This window comes from Epinephelus moara, chromosome 13 (genome assembly GCF_006386435.1).
Source record: "Epinephelus moara isolate mb chromosome 13, YSFRI_EMoa_1.0, whole genome shotgun sequence".
Taxonomy (NCBI): domain Eukaryota; kingdom Metazoa; phylum Chordata; class Actinopteri; order Perciformes; family Serranidae; genus Epinephelus; species Epinephelus moara.
In genome coordinates, this window is record NC_065518.1 from 24,648,279 (window position 1) to 24,671,480 (window position 23,202).

General features: G+C 43.5%; 1 protein-coding gene across 1 annotated transcript in view; it reads right to left on the bottom strand.

Annotated features, from left to right (window-relative positions):
• The window catches only part of shisa9a (shisa family member 9a), a 66,682-nt gene extending 44,688 nt beyond the window's left edge, over positions 1-21,994 (bottom strand). Inside the window, exons 1-2 of the mRNA XM_050060477.1 lie at positions 21,480-21,994; positions 20,664-20,770 (exon numbers count right to left, since the gene is read on the bottom strand). Of these exons, the coding sequence (XP_049916434.1) occupies positions 20,664-20,770; positions 21,480-21,994 (622 nt within the window). The remainder of the gene's footprint in view (positions 1-20,663; positions 20,771-21,479) is intronic.
• Between the last annotated feature and the right edge of the window lie 1,208 nt (positions 21,995-23,202).

A 23,202-nucleotide genomic window follows, 5' to 3' on the forward strand; every position in this document is an offset into this window, starting at 1 on the left:
AATAGCTGAAAAAGACACCAACCTCCAAACTCTTTAGATGCAGAGTATCTCTCATATCTCATCCACATTGCTTCAACATGCACAGAAATCTATACTATGAGTTCTTCTCATCTTTATGGTGATTAGGCTATGATTGGAAAATTGCTGTTTGGAAGAAGGGCTTAGCGAATGGTCAGTTGTTTAGAATGATACTATGAATTATATGAAGGGCGGCATGGTGGTGCAGTGGTTAGCTTTGTCGCCTCACAGGAAGAAGGTTCCCAGTTCAAATCCAGGGTGGGGGTTCGAACCCTGGAGTGGGAGAGCCCTTTTGTACGAAGTCTGCATGTGTGTTTTCTCTGGGTACTCCGGCTTCCTCCCACAGTCCAAAGACATGCAGGGTAATTGGTGACTCTAAATTGTCCATAGCTGTGAATATGAGCGTGAATAGTCTGTCTCTATGTGTCATCCCTGTGATTATGCTATATGTAGCTAATCAAACTCCTCATCTAATTAAGGCAGTGACTTTGAATTCCTAAATTAGACAAGGCTGCACCGAGACTTTAGCTTAAGTGAACTTTTTACCCACAGAGAGTAAAGTAGCTTGTTTTCACATTCATGGAAGAACCCAGAAGGGTGTGGGATGCATTATAATTTAGCAAGGTACCTGGAGATGGATATTGTGGGTCAGGGGGAGGCAGTCATACATAAATCTAATCTGTTGCGCAAGCAGCGCTGCGTGGAATGAATTATACATCTTTTATGGCTTTTAAGTGTTGGTTTTAGGGCAGAGCCAGGTGGAACAACGTACACAATCAGAGAGGAGGAGACATATGGGACGGGCAAAGAGGAAGTGGCTGACTGTTTGGATGTATTGAAGGTGCAGATTAAAATCAATACAAACATACGGCTGGGCTAAACGACTCGGGTACAGCAAGATGGAATTCAATACAGTGCCAAAATAGCATGAGGAGCAGCAGAGTGAAATGTTTGCACTTAAGGCCATGCATGTAAAATGTCACACTTTTGCAAGGCACATGCATAAACACACTTTGCATACAAGCACGCACATGATGGCAGAAACCAGATCTGAGTTGGACTTATGGTACAAAAATGAGGACTTAAGACATGACCACTTAAATACTTGCTGTAACTTGAATCAAGGTTTTATCTTTGAAATCCCAGAGCAATAAAAAATTAATAAACAGCATCAGGCAGACTTTGCATAGCCACCAACCTTGAATATTTTATTACTAGGCTTGTGCATTAAAAGGACATGTAGCCATTTATACAACACTAATATAGCTTTGAAAGTAAAATACCATAAAACCATAAAATCTGTTGGCCAATAAAATTGAGTGACACCACATGTCTGGTGTCACTCGATTTTATGGCCCATCTTATAAGTCACCACTTTAGGTAGGTTATCTAAACCAGTGGTTCCCAACTGGTGTGTACGGTCCAAAAGTGGGTTGTGTGTCCATTTTGAATGGACTGCAAGTGACTCACAAATGTGTCAAGTTTGTAAAAAAAAACACACTTTAATTTTAATTACAGTGACTTTTCAGCCCTGAGCTTTTTTTTTTGAAGTGCCATTTCCTGCTGCAGAGTGAGTAACTAATGGACTGCTACTTGACGGAGACAGCAAACTAGCTCAACGACATGGCCAAAGGAAGTATGGCACTGAATATATTAAACTGTGTGGACCCTGAACCCATGACTAAGGAGAACTCTGGACCCCGTAGCTGGACCAGTGGGGAACCACTGATCCAAACCACTTTATTTGGAGGTGAAACTCAAAGTACGGCGTGGAAGTACAAGAGGTCAAAGCTTATTATAAACTGCATAGTCATCTTTGCAGATTGGACAGTATACAAGAACTCAGCACGACACAATAGTTGCATAGTAAAACGTCAATCAAACTGCGTCTATAGAACACTGCTGCAGATTAAACTCCACAAAGAGACAGCACAAATGTTTTTCCAACAATGTAATTATTCGTTTTTGTTTACCGAGGTGTTCTGACGGTTTCATCACCATCCATAATTACTTTCTTTGTTTGTGTTTTTCTACAACTTTGAGCAGCTCCTTTGTGCATTGTGGGAAAGGAGTGTAGATTACAAGTACATTCAAAAATCGTCTGACTTTATTTTGTCACTGACTACATAATCAAAACCTGATTTGAGGGTTATGTTGTGTGGATTTGGGGCACCTTTGTCTTTACCTTCCAAATAAATCAAGTCAGCCTGGGTGATTGTTTGAATTCTGACTGATCGCCATTGTACTCGTGGTTCTTGCAACATCAGACTTTGTTCAAGTAACAGCAGGTATTGTAGTTTGGTTAGAATAATGTCAAAAGCCGAAGCTGTGCAAACAAGATCTTGGTGGTAATAAACCAGAATTACCCCAAAATTAAGCTGACAGAAAGCTGGATATGTGAGAGAGAACAAAGTTGGAGTTGCTTACAGGTAGTGATGGATCTTTCTAAAGGCTACACCCAGAGGTGGAGCACACCTTCCACACACACATTATTATCCATCCATCCATTTTCTAACCGCTTATCCTCTTGAGGGTCGCGGGGGCTGGAGCCTATCCCAGCTGACATTGGGCGAGAGGCAGGGTACACCCTGGACAGGTCTCTAAATATCCCCATGTCAGCGTGGGTTATCGCAGGGCTGACACATAGAGACAGACAACCAATCACACTCACATTCACACCTACGGGAAATTTAGAGTCACCAATCAACCTATCCCCAACCTGCATGTCTTTGGACCGTGGGAGGAAGCCGGAGTACCCGGAGAAAACCCACGCTGACACGGGGAGATGATGCAAACTCCGCACCCGGGATTGAACCAGGAACCCTCTTGTTGTGAGGCGACGGTGCTAACCACCACACCACTGTGCCGCTCACACAGTATTATGTTAGAAAAAATTGAACATGAGGTACATGGTGGAGTGTATGTGGACAGAAAGTGGACATTAGGAGCTCAGTGCAAAAATGAAAGAAGACGACGAAGAAGATGAACTGGAGAGGCTTAAATGTGCTAGGTCTGGCACTGCTTACAAGCATATTTGTACCAATTGCCTGTGCAGACACACAATTCATACAGTATATCCCCATTCATACAAACATACAATATACACACTCCAAACCCCACTGACTCTGCCCTTTTCAGTTCTCCATCTGCTTATCTTCTGCCTCCTCATTGTCTACCAGCAAAAACATGAAATCAATGTCTCTCATCTTCTACATGTAAACTATGTAAGACTGATGCACCTGCCACAATCACATCAATACTGTTTGTTCACACTTGACATGTAACAGACTCGCAGATGCTACAGAAAATGCATACTTTGTACTCAGAGGAGCTTTTGAGCAATTCAGGACGAAATGAATGTAAGAGCACCCAAAGCCAACGCCGCCACAACAGTGGAATTTTGCCGTTGTGTGCTCGAAGTCGAAACGCAACAGGGAGCATTGTGTGAAGCCTATCTGCTCTGTGTCTCCCCTACTTTCATATCAGGAGAGGCCTGAAAGATCGATGGTCTCAGTATAAGATCTCCTCACTCCATCTTTCGCCAGACACTCGCTGCCTTCCCTCTGTGGGCTCCGTTCCTTTTTCCACAATCTTTCTTCTCTCATCTCTGCCTCTCCGCTTGCACTCTCTACCCGTCTCATTTTTTTGTTCCGTCACTTTATTTCTCTTTCAGGCTCTATCTTTCAGACCTGGCATGTACGACTACTCTCTGTCAGCCTCCGTATATCAGAATGGGAGGGAAAAAAGGCACTTTCAGATCCCCTCTGCTTCCATTTCCCAGGATTCCTGAGGGGGACTGATTCAATCGCTGCCTGCTGGTGAGGTTGACAGTGACATCTAAAGGTACCTCTCCCTCTGGATGCCTGTCTCTTATGCTTCTCTAGAATTCCTATTCCTCTGCTCGCTGCAGCACTCGGTGCAATTGCCGTCTCTCTATAGTGAAAAGTGTCTTTTCTTGTGTGATTGAAGATGTTTATCATATGTGCAAACACGTACAGAGTTGTATGATTACAGGCTGCGGGTAGACACTCAAGGGAAGTATTAAATCTGCATACAGGAGCTCTATATACAATAATGATGCTGAATAAAAGTTAAATGCGTCTTCACATGCAAAGTACTGTATATTATATATTACTGGACAGCCACCTAAATTAATGTGCTCTCTGATTTTCCAATAAGGTAAGGCCCGTCGGGATTACGAAGCTCATTAAGTTGCTTTGTGCACATGTGCACAGACACAGTGGCGTGCTGCTGCCTGGGATCTGATGAGAAGATACTGAAATGGTGCATTTGCATTTATGCATGAGACTAAACACAGTGGCCAATGAAAGGGCAGGAAAGCAATTTCAAATTTCCATATTGAGTCAACAGGTTCACCAAACCAAAGAGAGTGTGCTTTTGGCAACAAAGGATTTCTGTTGTGTGGCTTTGAATTTCCAAATGTACCCAAATCTCAGTTATTCATTCAGGAAGGACTGATGGCATGCATGTGCTTGGATTTTCACAGTGACACACCCAGCACATGTGTAACTGCTGGTTGTTTTATAGATGTATTATCTCGCTTAGGTTCACTTAAAGAGGAATGGTTGATCAGAGTCTTTCACATTCAGTTTCCACTCCCAGGTTTTTTTTATGTTAAGTAAATGATCAAATGATTTTGGGTAACACACTAATTCTCCAATGATGTACTTCATTTGTGCCATGGCTTTACTTTCTCTTGTGACGAGTATATGCAACAATGGCTGCAAGCGAGAATGATAAACAGATAACTTTGCTAGCATCAATCGGAATCTGTGTATTTAGCTCTATTTAGTATGTTCCAAGTGTTTATTTGGATTTGGATGTTTTGGATGAAAGTAAAAACTTCACATTTTGGGAAATACTGTTATTAGCTCTCATTCCAAGAGTTAGATAAAAAGATTGATACCACTCTCATATCTATACACTAAATCTGAAGCCACAGCTAGCAACTGGTTAGCTTAGCTTTGCATAAAGACTGGAAACTGGAAGACACAGCTAGCCTGGCTCTGTCTAAAGGTAACAAAATCTACCAACCAGCACCTCTGAAGCTCATGAATTAACATAAGATCTTGCTTCTTTCATTATTACAAAAAAACAAAGTGTAAAAACAATCATTTGTGGTTTTGTGCGGGACTATTTCTTAGCCAGAAGCGATAACTACCCTTAACCTTGTTGTCACCATGACGTTGCCAGACAACCAGCCAGAGTTGTTGCATAATTCACAGGTAAGTCTCAAATCTTTGCACTCAAGTCCCAAGTCAAGACTGACAAGTCCTGAATCATGTCCCAAGTCAAGACTGACAAGTCCCAAGTCACGTCCCTAGTGCTAAACTCTGAGTTTTGAGTCCTAAACAAGTCATAATGTACTCTTTACCAAATGAAATGCCATTCCAACAACAAAAATAATAGTAATAAGAGTAATAATACATTAATTAAAATCATGATTGCTTTTTGTTTTTAACTTTTAAAGCAAGTTTGTTGAAAGAAGTGTGACTGAACTAAAAACTAAACTAAAAAGAAAAGTGCTGACATTGCACTTTGATAGCGTATAGCACTATTAACCAGTAACATTACCACAGTTAGCCCATTGCACCCACATTAGCTCGCTTACTACGTTAATAATAACCTTGATTTACGGCTCTTTGAGCTGCATCAATGTCCAATGTCCAGTGAAGTTGGACGTTTTTGGGTTTGTAACCATGTAGTTTTAGTACGCCGATGAAATTATCTTTGTAAAAAGAGAGAGATGACTGGTTGCTCTGTATGATCAAACGGAGATCAGAACCTTTTGTCAGATGCTCATGGAGAACAGGAAACAACAACATACACAGGATGGCAATCCAGGTGCTCCAAAAATATTGTAATAAGGAAGGAAATACTAAAAAGCCTTTGTTGTAGTGGCTTAATTATAAAAAGTGCCAACATGTTCGACCACTGCAGATCTACATCAGGGCTTTAAAAACATGGAACCACCGTGTAGTTTGTGTACGCCGTCGAAATTATCATTAGTTTTATTTATTTACTGTTTTTTCAAGTGGCGCTTAGCAACATTACATTAGTTCTTGGTTCAAACAAAGTGGATCTGTAGAATTAAGTGTCGACCTGCTGGGAGTTATTAGTGTTGACATTGGTTAATTCAGGGGATTAAGGTAAATGAATAGATTTGTGGTACGCTTTTTACATGACATACATTTTAATCTCAGGGCTTGGGGGAAAGTGTCAAGTATTTTCAAGTTAAAAGGCTCAAGTCCAAGTACAGTAACAAGTCACTTGTGAGTCGAGTTTTAGATTTTGTTACGTCGAGTCTAAACTCATCATATTTGTGACTTGAGCTGAAGTCATGTGACTTGAGTCCACACCAGCGGCTGTTTCCTCCTTTTCTCGGTCTGTATGTTTGGCTGAGCTAACTCTCTACTACCTTTCATTTCATATTTAACATCAGAGTGGATTTTTTCATTCAACTCTTGGCGAGGAAGCGTTAAGCATATTTTGTAACATGCCATGCTACTCCTTAAATGCTTCTGTATGAAACTGGGTCACCATTGCAATCCATTGTAACTGCTGTTAATTCAAGTTGACTGCAGCTGTCTTCTGAGCAGCAAGCAAACTTTTCAGAGTCACCTTTTATACTCAAAGTGTAGCTTTTCGGTGGATCTGTCCTTTAAAAGATTTAGAAGCAAAAGTAGTTGAAAATCTCACTGATAATATTACGTATTCGATCAGTGTGTTCTCCTTGACTCTCTCCTTTGACACTGAGGTGGTTCTGGCTGTGTGCAGCTTCTACGAACAGTGTCAGGTTATATGTGGGCAAAATAAATAAAAACAGCTTGACTTTTCCTGAAGGAAGAGCTACTGAGACAAACACACAAAAAACTGTTGATCTGCTGGTTTAAATCCTCCAAGGAGGGAGATTTGTTGTTCAACTGTTGAGTCATTCCCAATCTCACAGTACAAAATATATGTAATGTAGCATTCTGAACATATTTATCTGTGCTTTCTAAGCCTGTTGCATACATACACAGTAAATGGCTGCAGACAGAAACACACTTCTGCTTCTCTCTGGAGAAAATGGTGAGAATGTCATGTAGAAAGCGCAACAAAAATAACACCAGGAGTAGAAGGAGGAACAAATTCTGTACCCAACTACTACCATAAGAGACATGAAATGCCAAGAGAAAAGGCAACAGTGGCCAGAAGCCGAGCAGAGCTGAGAGAAGGGCGATTGCTGCAATCAGAAGGGTGGAAAACAAAACTCCTTCTCTGTATTTGTGAGTCGTTCCAGGCTGGTAATTTGCAGGCAGGCAGACAGGCACAAGATCTGTCGGAGCGAGAGCCCAGCATCGTGACGCATTTCGCCCAGCCACATGTCCCCTATCCATGGGCCAGCGCCCAGCAGGATGGGGGGTGGTGGGGGCGGGGCTGTGAGCCTGTCCACGGGTTTGTGTGTGTTCCGTGTTTGTGTGTGTCCATATGTATGTATGAGGATGGGAGGGTGAGCAGCAGGAAGGCTGCCAATGTGTCCCTACCTCCTCGGGGCAGGGTGGCGAGCGAGCCAGGCCATACTGAAGCCCGCAGGCGAGAGAGAGAGAAAGAGGTGGAGTTTGCGATGGGTGTGTGTGTAGGGAGGGTGGCATGGATGGCGCACAGGGATTGGGGGGGGGTTTCACAAATGTGCTCCCACCGTGAGCTTTCCCTGCCTGTGACTTAACATTGCTGGTGGCATCAGTCAGCTTGCCAAGCAAATCTGCTGCCTGCCCCCGGGCCGTGTGAAACACAAGCCTGAGAGAATGTATGTGTGTATATGGAGGGTGTACTCGTGTGGGTGCCTTTTGGTGTCCATATGCATGTGTTTGCATAAGGACGAGAGAGGGAAAGAGAGCCCTCAGCACCTTAGGGACATGGGAAGTGATCTGTCGTTTTGGCCTGTTCATGCAAAACAGACTGTTCCCTTTCAAAGCCAAGACTTTCAAAATGCACACACATGGAGACGTGACGCAACACACAGCTTCCTATAATACTGTAGGTGTAATAAGATGACTGTACTCAAGGGTGTTTCTAGATGTAGGCCTATCACAGTCGTCAGATGAACTCAAGTACCCCTCCATTAAGCCAACCAGTCATATTCCAAATGTGTTCATGTGAAGTGAATTTAAACTGGATGCTATTTCAGTATATAAATATGAACATTGTAGCATACTTCTTAATGAAACTGAACTGTCAGTGTTTAGGTTGGTTTGGTAAAGGTTGCATTTGTACCAGGCCTACTTGTGACATAAGCTAGACGAAACCAGTAGGTGACCCAGTAGCCTACTTTTAGCTTACCATTTACCATATATCCATTATTTGTGGCTGTCTTTTTCAAATGTTTATCCATTATGCTGGGCTCACACTATGAGTTACACAGCAACAGGCTACAGTTCATTTTCACAGGAAGCTAGTGACATGACGCTACAAACTGACACCTGACAGCCTGACGAGCTACAAAAGAAAGTTGCGTTAGCCTTGACTCTTTTTTTTTCAACGCTAATGACATAAATAATCAAATAATCTGATGTTTTTGTTTCTTGCTGTGTTACAGTGTTATTTAGCTTAGTTAGCTGACACTATGCTAGCTTTCTGTTCATTGTGGTGCACATGGGGAGGCAATGGGATGGCGAAATGTGAAGTTAAATGAGGCTCAGACACTGATCATAAGCATAGATATTTGGAGTTATTTCTGAGTCGAGGTTTTTTGTGGCAAGTAGCAGACAAACACAAGTGTGTTACAACGAAACTCTGTTCACAAGCGCTTGAGCAATATTCCAACCTTCCAACAGCAACTTGGTGTTAATGTAGCAGGTAACACTGTTGCGTTGTTGCTCATAGTATGAACACATCATCCCAGCCAGAATTTGTATGTGGGACCCTTGTGGGTAGTAAATGGGCTGAAAACTGGCCCTATATTGGATTGTCCATGTGTTCCATATTGACCCCATGGAAATTGCCCACATGGTTGGGTTTGACCAAGTGGGTCCCACATGGGTCATGCTGGGGTTATTTGGGTATAAAGTGGGTATGGGTACAAAATGGGCATCTTATCTGGGGCCAACTTGGGTAAACCCGCCCATGTGGGCAAATATGGAACACATGAACAATCCCATACAGGGCACATTTTTCAGCCCATTTATTTCCCACAAGGGCCCCACATACCAATGTTGGCTGGGATTTGGCTACTTTTAGCTAACTATGTATCCATTACTTAAAACTTTGAACTATTTAAACCATTTATCTGTTACTTTTAGCTAAACATTTCAATTGTTTATCTATTACTTTTGGCTAATTATTTGTCCATTACTTAAAAGTATTTTAACCATGTATCCATTAGGCTACTTTTAGCTAATTATTTTAGCCATTTATTTGTTACAGTGAGCTAACCAGTTACATAAACCATTTTACATTTATAAAACTATTTCAAATATTTATCACTTTTAGCAAACTATTTTATCTATTTATCCATAATTTTCAACTAATTATTACAACCATTTATCCATCTCTTTTAGCTAACTATTACAACTATTTATCCATTACTTTAGCCCTCAATGTTTAACTATCTATTATGAGCTATTTCACCATTTATCCAATTGCTATTTAAACAGTTTATCCATTATTTTTATGTGGAAATTCAACTGTTCACCCATGAGGCTTACGTTTAAGTAACTATTAAATCCATTTATCTATTACTTTTAACATACTGCTTAAACTGATATGCTTGCTTGCGCAATAGTTTTCATGCACTCTCAATCACAACCCGTATTGTTCAGGTGCTACCAAAGGCTGTATGAGCATGAGCATGTGGATATATACTTTTTTTTTAATCAAATCAAACCATCTGAGACCAAATTTGTTGAGCAACTCCACAATCTTTCCACATACTCCCTGGCAACTGCAGAAGTACCCCCAGGGGTTAAAGTACCCCTAGATGGGAATCCCTGACATACCCCATGAGAGGAGAGCTTCCACTGTGAGTACTATTAGAACACAGCTGGAACACTGTTGAGAAGTGGCAGGAATGTACATACTATTAATGTCAGCAATACAGAAGATTAGAGCTCGATTTTCCTATTAGAAACAGTATAAAAGGAAAACTGTGTGAGAGTAGCTGCAGATTACAAAGGATTTCACATAGCGTAACACAGCTACATGTTATAGGGCCTAAATAGTCTCACAACGCTAAGATTCAGCTTGCCTCAGTGTATGTCTGACAGACAGTGAGCTTTTTATTGTTAAAGGGAACATAGCTGTTTCCTCAATAGCTCCCCAAACGCTTTGTCTGCAACGACAAATACGAGGATGCATGCATCGAGTGCCTCTCAATACCTAAACACATTACAAACAAAGCCCTTGACTTGAGAACTGTTTAGAGCTATCTTTGTTAATAATTAACTTTTTGTGTGAATTCATATTCATACAAAAAATAATCCCAATATTTGCAAAAGGCTTGACTCATTAATTTGAATAGTCGATTAAGGAGAGTCAGTGTAGCAGTTAATTAGAAACCAGTGGTGATAACCACCTGTTCAAACATACAGATGGGAAGTCTGTCTGCTTATCCCATGACTGCCTGCGACTGCTGTATCATTACAGATAGCGTAATGTAAATGAGTCTGAAATTGATGAAGACTGATGAATGTAATGTTGCTCATCACACTCAGGATTGTACCAAAGTGCACCACAGGTTATGTGCATACATAGGCATGTATGATATAAGCCGACGTACTCTTGGGCCCACGTGTACACCCGCAAACACACACACACAGACACAGACGTAATTACCTGTCAAATGCAAGATGTGACTTCCTGGGAGTAAATGAAGTGATTAATATTCGTGGGGAGGGTGGGGGAGGAGGTGGGGTTCGCCTGATTAGATGTTAAGATATTCACTGTCCCTATTGCTTCTTTTATTATAGCACCACAATGACAAGATGGGAAATTACACGCTGGGTGATGCAAGACACTAAGGACAGAAAAGGACAGGCGGCATGCATTAGGCCAGTCTCTCCGCCCGTCAAAATACTCTTTGATTCCTTTAAATGTCCACAAAATGAGTGCTTGTTCCAATTTACATTACCTTCCACAGAGAAGCTAATGCTCAGTAACAGGAGCAGCTAGGGGTCGCCTGCTACTTCTCCAGGATTACGGAAAGGAAGATAAAGGGAAAATCACACTTTCTTCTTAAGTTTTTCTCTCTTCTCGTTTTCAAAAAATCTTTTTGCTTCTGTTCTCCTTCCAGTCCTCAGTCTCAGTCCTCTCCCAGGCTGTGTTGACACCTCTCTGGCCGGCCTCCCTCTGTGCCTAAACTGAGTGGATGTCTGCTGTTGGTCGATGCCTGCCGGCTGCGCGGCCCCAAAGCCCTAATAAACAGGAATCTAATGGCGTCCCTGGGCTGCTGAGGGGCCTCACATTAAGATAATTAGGCAGAGAGAGGGTGCAGGAATGAGGCCCTGGAGAGGAGGAGGATACACTTCTGCACTTTGTGAGAATCTGAGACTGTGACTTGCTGTCTTTTTGCCTTGTTGTTCATGCCAGCCTGATTTACGCCTTCAGTTTATTTTTCTATGGTAGGAACGATACTAGAGCTTGTGTGGCACCAGAAAGCTGCGCCGAGATGTCTGAAAGCAGTGTGATTTGTCAGGAGTGACGAGCAGTTCCGACAAACTAAATCACCTTTAATGCAAGGTGTTGTGAGGACACAGATGTTGACGTCTGACAGCTGGAAGAAAAGGTGGATTGTGTCAATGAGTGCAGACAAGTACATTATGTGTATATGTCGGGTTATATGTGGACTGAAATTAGTTGAGTCTCTAATTTTAGCATGTCTTTCTCTAATGGCCATTTGACAGGGTGCTGTTCTGCGTTCCATTTACCTCGCAAGTTGAAGCTGGAAATGACGTCACATCCGAGTTTACAAAGTTTTATTACAAAGAGCTGGAAAACCAAATACCAGCAGCAACAACACCAGGTTAGCCATTATAAGGAATACTAGTTGATGACAACATGTTACATGGTATATTGTGCATCCAAACAACATAACAACACGTCCACTGATAGAAGTTGGACAGTGCTGTATGTACGACTGACTTACGAAGACACAAATAAGAGGGAAGTGCTACTAAATAGTATTACTATTACTACAGCTTTCAACACTGATGCATGGAGCAGCCATCTTTGAGGTGTGTGAGGTTCCCCCGAATTTTTGAGTCAGAAATCCAACCTCTGGGTGTTCCAGTTGGAATTACCGATTGGAAAACCTGAATTCCAACTTTCTTGAGCAAATGGAATGCACCAAGTCAACACCTAATTAAATTTATTCTGATGTGTGTAGTGGTAGTTTTGAAAGTTATAGTCTGTCAAAAGCAAAGCATCATTTGGGGCATCCATCCATCCATCCATTTTCATCCGCTTCAGGTCGCGGGGGCAGCAGGCCAAGCAAAGCACCCCAGACATCCCTCTCCCCAGCAACACTTTCCAGCTCCTCCTGGGGGACCCCAAGGCGTTCCCAGGCCAGATGAGATATGTAATCCCTCCAGAGTGTTCTGGGTCTGCCCCGGGGCCTCCTACCACTGGGACGTGCCCAAGACACCTCCAGTGGGAAGCACCAAGGAGGCATCCTGATCAGATGCCCGAGCCACCTCAACTGACCCCTCTCGACGTGAAGGAGCAGCGGCTCTACTCTGAGCTCCCTCTGGATGTCCGAGCTCCTCACCCTATCTCTAAGGCTGAGCCCAGCCACCCCACGGAGGAAACTCATTTCCACCGCTTGTATCCGCGATCTCATTCTTTTGGTCACTACCCAGAGTTCATGACCATAGGTGAGGGTTGGGACGTAGATGGATCAGTAAATTGAAAGCTTTGCTTTCTGGATCAGCTCCCTCTTCACCACAACGGACCGGCGCAGCACCCGCATCACTGCAGAAGCCGCACCTACCTGCCGATCCATCTCACACCATTCTATCCTCACTCAATTGGGCATGTCTTGATTGACAGATATCTCAATCAGGGTGGTTGTGACTTACTCACTTCACCTGAGGTCTCCACCTTGTACCCAAATACTAATTTTCTGGGTATCAACTATGGCTACAAGTGCCAAAGAGAAATTCAGGCCTCAAAACACCCTCTCTCTGTTGGTGATGTCACAGACTTCACATCTCGATTTTTTTGTTTGTATGATAAATATGAAGCTAGAGCTAGGAGGAAATTAGCTTAGCTTAGTCTAAGCTAAGCCAAGTTAAACATCTGCTGGCTTCATATGATATATAAAACTTCCCTCCATCTTGCCAGCGCCCAGATCAGCTGTTACTAGAGTTACAGACTATTGCCTCATTTTTTAATCCCTATGATCACCATGGACACCAAGAGTTTAGAAGCAGATCGAGAGAGAGACGCCCCTCTCTGTCTCGTATGCAACTTTAATCACCTCACCCACCAGCAGGAGTGTTTACTGGTGTGGTGCGGCGCATTGAATTCTGGTAGTTGTAGGTTTTCTACCTCTTGAGCAAAAGGGAATGCAGTCACCGCTTTTCTCTATTTCCCCTTGTCATGTAGCACCAATTTCAAAATTATTTGTGTCTTTCTATTGCAGACAGCCTAGTTTTGTAAACAGACCGTCTCCATCAGTGAATGTTTGTATGAAAATGGGCAGTAAATTTGTTACTAGAGTGTCTGTGTGTTTTTGTGTGTGCTCTAAACTTGATTTTTAGTAAATAGGCCGTGTGAACAACAGTAAATCTATAAAAAAAATGGAACCAAAATTTTCCGCAATGGCCTGGATGAAAGAAACCTAGCTGTAGATATAGCAGAATCTTAACTGTCGCTCCAACGTGCCATGAGCTATGAAAGACAAACTCAGGGATGGAACTTCGACTTCACCTGCTTTCTTGCGTCGTTTGAACACGAGGACAGAAGCTGAGCTTCAAACGAAGCTGTTGCTGGAGTGACGCCTCCCGGATAACTACCTCCAGCTCTGTCATTTTCTTTCTGGCAGCCTCTCTTTTTGCTTGTTTCTACGGCCTGTGCAGCGGTGTGTGTGTGTGTGTGTGCGCGTGTGTGGGTTCGCGAGCTGGAGCTCCTCTTTCCGCTCTGACACTCTGCAATCAGATGTGACACACTGAAGCTTCAGATGACAGCTGGGAAGACAAGGTCACACAGTCACCTACTTTTAACGAAGGATATGCACAGCTCCTTTTGACAGGCCAACACACACTGTGTGCACACTGCACGCATACACCTTCACACACACACACACACACACACACACACACACACACATGTACACACAGTCACAAGGCGGAGCAGGAGTATTTTGCAGACAGGGCCTTTCCTCGTGCCTGTGCAATCTCTGAAGCAATTACCTATTAAAATTTCATCCTTCCCATCTCAGAATGTTTAGGGAAAGATTATAACTGCTGGGGAGGTAATTAAGCCTGCAAATGGTGAATTGAGTTGTGAATACAGAGTAATGTGTGTGAGTGTGTGCACGTAGCTGTGTGTTTTTGTCTTAATAAAACTAATAGTGCAGCCCACCTAAAGCTCTTTAGTGTGATACCCAAAATGACAATTACAGGACTAAGAAGTACAATATTGGTCTGGAGGAATTGTTCAGTGTAATAATTCATGAAGATAAATACTGTTTTCTAATAAAATTCCACCACTAAATTCTTCATTCGACTGTACAGGGAGTGTAGTAACAAAGAGATTAGCTGCTGCTGCTGCTTGTCAATTACACTTAAGAGACTCTCGAGACTTCTGGTGCTCAAAAACTGTACTGAAAGTCAGCCTGAATTTAGTGGTAATGGCTCAAAGATGTCAGAATTTTCCACGGCAATCCAAACAAGAGCGTAGCTTTAGTGCGGCTTCAGAAATGGTTGCTGCCATCAGTCTGGGTGTTGCCACTAAGATCTCTTGACTCCTCACACTGTTCCCTCTCCTTCCAACTGTTCTCCCCTCTTTCCCCACCCCACCCCATCTTTGTCTTTTCAGCTGTTTGATGCTGGAAGTGGAGAGATACGGGATTTTTCAGCCTTTTAAGGATTCAAACAAAGTCTCTGGGTTTGGAAATGACATGAAAGTCGGCCAGCCGACCAGCCCACCTGGGGATCGGTGGTTCTGGCTGGTTCTGGTTCACAAAGCAACCAAAGTGTCTCTTCTTAATATGCAGTAGGTTGTGGGAGGGCCCGCCCTGGATATGCAAAGGGACCCACAACATAACAAACACAAACCTCTGGCTTTTGTATCACTAAGTGATGCTCTCTCATAGTGCTGGGTGATATGGAGGAAATCAAATGCGACAATATTTTGATATTGTAAGGTTGACTATTGGTGCTTTCACAAAATATACAGACAATGAGATTTCTGACAAATAATCATCCATAGTGTGGCTATGACTAAGTGTGTAAAGGCAGATAATAGAACAGCTAGAACAATCTGGTAGGTTCCAATCCTATTGCCAGAGAAGATGTTATTACAGTATTACAGGTTGCTACAAAACACCTGTGTTTGGAGCCTAAGAAGCTGATGGAAACACAACAACTGGTTGCTACAAAACACCTATGTCTGGAGCCTGAAAAGTGGCTGAAGAAACAACAACAGGTTGCTACATAACAGACAGGTTTGGAGCATAAAAGGCTGATGGAAACACACCAGCTGGTTGCTACAAAACACCTATGTCTGGAGCCTGAAAACCAGACAGGTTTGGAGCATAAAAAGCTGATGGAAACAGACCAGCTGGTTGCTACGAAACACCTATGTCTGGAGCCTGAAAAGCAGCTGAAGAAACAACAACAGGTTGCTACATAACAGACAGGTTTGGAGCATAAAAGGCTGATGGAAACACACTAGCTGGTTGCTACAAAACACCTATGTCTGGAGCCTGAAAACCAGACAGGTTTGGAGCATAAAAAGCTGATGGAAACAGACCAGCTGGTTGCTACGAAACACCTATGTCTGGAGCCTGAAAAGCAGCTGAAGAAACAACAACAGGTTGCTACATAACAGACAGGTTTGGAGCATAAAAGGCTGATGGAAACACACTAACTGGTTGCTACAAAACACCTATGTCTGGAGCCTGAAAACCAGACAGGTTTGGAGCATAAAAAGCTGATGGAAACACACCAACTGGTTGCTACGAAACACCTATGTCTGGAGCCTGAAAAGCAGCTGAAGAAACAACAACAGGTTGCTACATAACAGACAGGTTTGGAGCATAAAAGGCTGATGGAAACACACTAACTGGTTGCTACAAAACACCTATGTCTGGAGCCTGAAAACCAGACAGGTTTGGAGCATAAAAAGCTGATGGAAACACACCAACTGGTTGTTATGAAACACCTATGTCTGGAGCCTGAAAAGCAGCTGAAGAAACAACAACAGGTTGCTACAAAACAGACATGTTTGTAGCATAAAAATACGATGGAAACACACCAACTGGTTGCTACAAAACACCTATGTCTGGAGGCTGAAAAGCAGCTGAAAAAAACAACAGGTTGTTACAAAACACCCACATTTGGAACATAAAAGCTGCCGGAAAAACCCCAGTGGGTCGCTACAATACACCCACTTTTGGAGCCTAAAAAGCTGATGGAAAAATACTGACAGATTGCAACAAAACACCCACGTTTGGAGCCTCAAAAGCCAATGGAAACACACCAACAGGTTGCTACAAAACATTCATGTTCGGAGCCTGAAAAGCAGCTGAAAAAACAACAGGTTGGTAAAAAACAGACAGGTTTGGAGCATAAAAGGCTGATGGAAACACATCAACTGGTTGCTACAAAACACCTATGCCTGGAGCCTGAAAGCCAGACAGGTTTGGAGCATAAAAAGCTGATGGAAACACACCAACTGGTTGCTACAAAACACCTATGTCTGGAGCCTGAAAAGCAGCTGAAGAAACACCAACAAGTTGCTACTAAACACCCATGTTTGGAGCCTGAAAAGCGGCTGAAAAAACAACAAGTTGCTACAAAACACCCACATTTGAAGCCTAAAGAGCAGTTGTAAAAACACCATTGGGTCACTACGAAAGATCCACCTTTGGAACCTAAAAACCCACTGGAAGACATAGACGGGTTGCCACAAAACACCCACGTTTGGAGCCAGAAAACTGCTGGAAACACAGTAATGACTCAAATATCCGGTCTGCAGCTTGGCAGGTGTTTTGTTTCGTTGTTCGTTGTTGTGTCACCTGTTGATATGATACGAATAAAACATGCAAATGTAACGTATTCCTGGTTTGCATAAGTATACAAGGCCAACATTTTCCTCTAGCCACATAGCTGTAAGTTCTATATATTACATCTTTTTACCATGATGCAGCCTTAAAAGACAACACTTAGGATATTGCGATATCCAGAATCTAAAACGATATCAGGTCTCATATCACGATATCGATATAATATCGATATATTGCCCAGCCCTGCTTTCTCACTTGTGTGGTACATGTGATAATGGTTACGAATGATCAAGAAAGTACATATTTGAAATAGGGGTTTGTTTATTCTTCTACACCTCTGTTAACAAATGCATTGAATTAAGTGCTAACGGTGGAGACCATATGAATGATAAGCAGCTGTGGTCATCAGTGATTCCCTTACAGACAAATAGCATTCTGTGACTGACAGTCGCACAAGTCCCAAAGGAATTTTGTCCTCCTATATAAGCAGTCGGAAAACCTGCCAGACCAGATGCATTGATGCCGGTAATAGGGCAATCTAGCCATAAGCTATAATCAATATGTAGTTGGTACTAAAAATAGATTTTCCAGCACAATCCTGCACAACAAATTCCCTTTGTGCACACATACAGTGGCCCTTTTAACCCAAACACTCATCTTTACATTCGCCTCTCTCTTCTCTCGTATTCTCTCCCTTCCCTGTCCGTCCTTTGCATTCACAGCAGCGCACTTAATGAAAAATCATCTTGCCCTTTTCAGTCTATTTATCTTCCGTTAATCACTTAAAACAAGAATAACATGTCCATATCCAGCAAATCCATATCTAATTCCTCTCCCCTCCAACCGTGCCCCCATGATGAATCGTCTCCCTTGGCCGACGGAGGGACCCATAAACCAATCAGGTGGCAGTCGGGGAGGATCCCACTAGATCACAGAGGTTAATAACATTCCACATGATTACCCACAACCCTGAGGATTAAAAGGTTCAGGGGAGCCGGTTCCACATTGCAAATAATAATCGCTATTTCACAGCAGTGTCCTCCTGGGCTCTCAGGTGAAAGGCCACCACGCTATCTCATCTCTCCCACACTGAGGAAGGGAAAAAAAGACTCAAGCGGACCCCAACACCTACTGAAACACCTACTGATATTCATCTTTTTTCATAGTAGGGATTTTTTTTAAGACTGAGACCCTCCTCCCCACCTCTGATGCTAAACCATATTAATGAATGCAACCTTTCTTTCCCCTTTTCCATGAGATGTGCTCTCATCATGATGTTGATGGTGCCTGTGGGCGTAGTGCTTCATGCTGAGTAGGGTTATGTCACCTTGTCGTTAGCCAGGGGAGCTGTTGTAGGATTGCATATTTATCTCGTTCTCGCAAATAGAAGGAGTTACTCAACCCCCCCACCATCTTCCTTACATGAACACTTCCTTTCCTCTTGTTTATTATACCACTCAGGACAATAGCGCCCTAGTAGTAGTGTGCCCTAGTGTGAGCTTTCAATCACAAACCTTCAGTGAAGAAATTGGGGGATGGTATTGGCACTTTAACAAAATTAGGAAGTGTGCTTGTAGGAGGCAAGATTGGCATGAAAGAAAGAACTTTTTAATCTTGTGTTTAGGGCAAGAAAACTGTTTTCTCAACTCAAACAAAAGCAAGCCACCAATACGAACGACATTCTTGAAGCCGCTTTATTTACACTGGAAAATTGCAGAGTTGGACCAATACCAGTATCAGATATGCCTCAGATATTGCCTAAAACGGTAGATCGGGTATCAGCAAGTATTGTATGCAATTCTATGCAACGATCGGTAGCTTTTCAGCAAGTGCTCCGGTGTGGTCGTACCCCTTCTAGAAGCTTCGTAATCTAAGCATGGAACAGTAGTGGGGGTGGGGTTAGAGACTTTATAAAACTAACAGAGCCAATAATGAATGTTTTCTGTATTTATTTATTTATGCTGATGTATACCATGATGGATTGAGCTTGTCGACTTATCAGAGGTTGTGTTGCTGACTGTGTAAAGGCGCTGTTCCCAGAGGACATGTGCAATAAAATAAAATGACATTCACCTCATCCTAGTATCAGCAGATCTGTGCTGAAGATAGATTGTTTTTATTTGGCTTCTTGACACAGAAATAGGTTAGTAGTATACAGCTGTTAATTTTTTTGTTCTTACGCAATTGTATCGGCTGATAGGCAACTTCAGGTATCGGGAAGGAAATAATGGAACTGGAACACCTCTAGAAGATTGCAAAAATAATCTCATGCCACTGGCAAATCTTTACTTTTCCTGAAAATACAACTTTCCAACTCAACACCAGATCAAATAACTGGGTGAAATGGATTTATTTTTTTACTTCGCTGTGCACCAAAGGAGTGCAACGCATTCAAAAAGGCAAGATGCAGTCTGTTTGATGTGCCATTTCAACAGATTTCAACTGCAGTCAGAAGGAATCGTACAGGGTGCCATTCATGTATAGCTCGATAGTAACACGAGACGGTCCTCTAACAAGACCGGCGAGAGTACAGCCACTTTGTGTGTCTCAAACAAATTCATCTTAGATCTGCTTTGTGTTTTGGCACAAGGAATGTGATGCAACTTTGAGGGGATCTGAATGCTGTGTGCCGACTGTTTCCATGTGTGTGTACTGTATGCTCGGGTCTGTATGCTCACATTTGAGTGTGTGTGTGTGTGTGTGTGTGTGTGTGTGTGTGTGTTTTGTGAGGATTCATCTGTTTGATCTTCGGTGTTAAAACACAAAGAAGCTCGGTACTGTAGCAGCCCACGGGACGCAACAGAAATAGATGGCATTCATACGCTCTGTATTCCACCACCACCACCACCCTTCAAACTCCCAGCCCCCCTGGTCCCCCCTACACAAACACACTACCATCACCACCACTTACTTCCTCACCGACTCACACACACACACCCACTTCCCTTTTTCTCTCTCTCATTATATCATGTGGACACGAACCAAAATAAAACAGTGAATAACGGTTTGGATTTGAAAAGCTGCAGAGAAAGGCAGGCAGATATTCTCTTTCTAGCGCGTTATGAAATGGATGGATATCTGGCCGCTGCGAGATAAAACAAAACCCAATGCTGTCATTTGAAACAAAATAGGAACAGGCCTGCAGGGATGTGTGTGTGTGTTCTCCCTGTGTGTGTGTGTATTGTATCTTTGAGGATTTTCTGACTACGCACCATCAGCTTGATATGAGTTGAGCCCAGCTGGGATGAATGACTCCTTACATCACTCCAGATGACTTCATAAGGGCCTCTGACACCAAGCTGGACACCTTTAAGCGTCTTATTTTGCTGACACACACCCCGCCCACACTTCTTTATACTGTGCTAAGTTATACACATCCAATAATGAGCTGCCCAAACAAAAAAAAGAAAACACTCACGGAGGTTTGTGGCCCTGGAAACAAAGTGCTGCGAATGCATCCCTAGGGCCTCCTCCCCACGATACTGCTCACCTGGACACCCGCCCTGCAGCACGCTGGCGACGGCCCTGTCAGACACACAGACAGAGGGAGGAGAGGAGAGGAGAGGAGGGAGACAGAGAGGCGGTGATGGATGAGGGATGCAGACATGAGGAACTGTGCATAACATGGTTAATTTAATTATTCAGTTGGGCTGCACTGCTGCACAAAATCTTTTCATGAAACTGTGAGGTGCAGCCAACTGGATACAAAAATGTGATTCCCTGATGAATGGGAAAGATTTGTCCTGTTTTTTTTTTCTCCTACTGCACAAACACTCCTGCCTATTAGATTACATTATGAAGGTGTATAAAAGCATTTTATCTCCAGTCACACACAATGGAGCGCAGTGCCCATAGTGAAAGAAACCGCCCCCGCCTGATGAGAGGAGAGTAGCTCACGTAATGTTATGCTATATACCAAAATGGATGGATTGACTGGAGTGGAGGGAGCATATGCAGCATCCACTTTTTCCACAGAGTGTCAATGCAGGAGATGACACGGTTGCCAAGGAACCACAGCTCTGTGTGTGACACATTATATGCCCAATGCATTATAAGCTGTAGTGTTATGTTGCTACGTTTCATTGCCATTATACACTTGTGGTGTGCACAGAGGCAGATGATAGAACAAGTTGCGCGCTCCAGATCACTGCGTGCGTAGGCTACTACTGCAAGTGTCTTTGTAAACAAGCGCACTGAGAGGAGCTGAAAGGGAGGGAGGGAAGGAGAGACTTACCTGGACATGTTCTCTCTCTGAGGCCGGTGCGCCTTTTCCAGCCCCAATTTGGTGAAAATCCCCACAAGAGCCATGATGGCCACTACTCCACATATGATGTAAACAATTAAGTTCGTCTTGTCTTTGGTGCTGTCGTGCATCTTGTTCATTTTTTTGTAGGGAGTCTGCCCGGTCTTCATCCACACCGGAGTGTCATAATTTTTACAGGTGCTCTGGTCAAGCCGCGAGAGCTTGTAGGAGCAGCAGAAGCGGAAGCCACAGGTGCCGCAGCAGTACAGATAATTGCCCGTCTTGCAGGTGAACGGCGGGTCCCACTGGCCCATCACGTCGTAGTAACCCCGACATTTGTCCTCCGTGTGCGGGGTCTCCTCGGACACGCTCTCCTCCTCCCTGGAGCCGTTGGAGGTGGCGATCATGACGAATCCCCCGAGCAGTCCTGGCTCCCCGTCAGCCTTGCACACGAGAGCCATAAGTTTGAGCAACAAGAAGCCGAGGAGAAAGTATTTCCCTCTCATCGTGCCGTCTCCTCCGTTCAACTTCACGCGGAAACGAAAAGACTTGGAGAGAGGGGAAAGGGCGCGCGGTCATGATACGTTGAAAAGTCCAGGAACACACATCCAAATAGCAACGCACCGTCACCCGCGCCGATGAGCATCTTTATTACCATATCATCATCCAAAAAAAATAGAACAAAAAAACGCGCAGAATAAAAATCACCGTGGAAAGACTTAATCTAACTAACTGCTCTGTAGCGCGCGCTCTCTGCTGCGCATCTATACGTCTTTTCAGAGAGGCGTTTGCAGGCTATAAGATTTGGCGTTTTTCGGGAGCGCATTACATATCCATCGGTGCGCTCTTACGCACAGGAGTAGGCAGAGACACAAGCCGCACCGAGGATGAGAGCGCAGTGAGCGAATAGAAGAGCCGAGGGTGGGAGAGCCTGGTGCGCAAAAGGAGAGGAGGAGGAGGAGGAAAACATGGGGAGGGAGTGAGACTGCCAGGGCTGCGAGGAGAGAGAGAGGAGAGGGAGGAGAGGTAGAGACTTATTGTGAAATATTATGATAAAAGCCCCGAAATACGCACATCACTACTTGGTTTTGCCGTCGAGGAAAAGCGTGGGAGCCTTTTTCCCCTCCTTTTTTCTCCACTTTATTCATTTTCAGTCGTAGGTTGCCATTGTTTCAGAAATCCTGAAATCACAAGCTTAATGTGGTACAATAGGCAGAGGCTGGCACAGCTTCTAAAGCTGGGGATACAGTTTGAAAAAGAGCCCTTCAACAAAGATGTGGCCCCGGGAAGTAATGCCCACCAGATCCTCAGGGGACTTTGCGGGAAACAGAGTAGGGTTCTTAAGCAGTAATGCTCATGAGAGCCCAAAAGACACAAGCTAATACAATAAGTTGATCCTCAAAACAATGGACATAGTGTCTGACACAGATTTTTTTTTTTTTATTCCAGATGAAAAAGTGAAGAGCTTCATTCCCAAATGATATCCAATAGGAGAATGTCTCTGCCAAAGCCGTAGCCATGGAGCCAACACTTGTATGTGGGGCCCATGTGGGTGCAAAATTGCCCCCATATGGGATTGTTCATGGGTTCCATATTGACCTCATGCCAATTGCCCACATGAGTGGGTTTACTGAAGTGGGCTCCACACTGTTTATGCAAGGGCTACCTGGGTAGCATTGGGCTCATCTGGGTAAACCCACTCGTGGGCAATTGA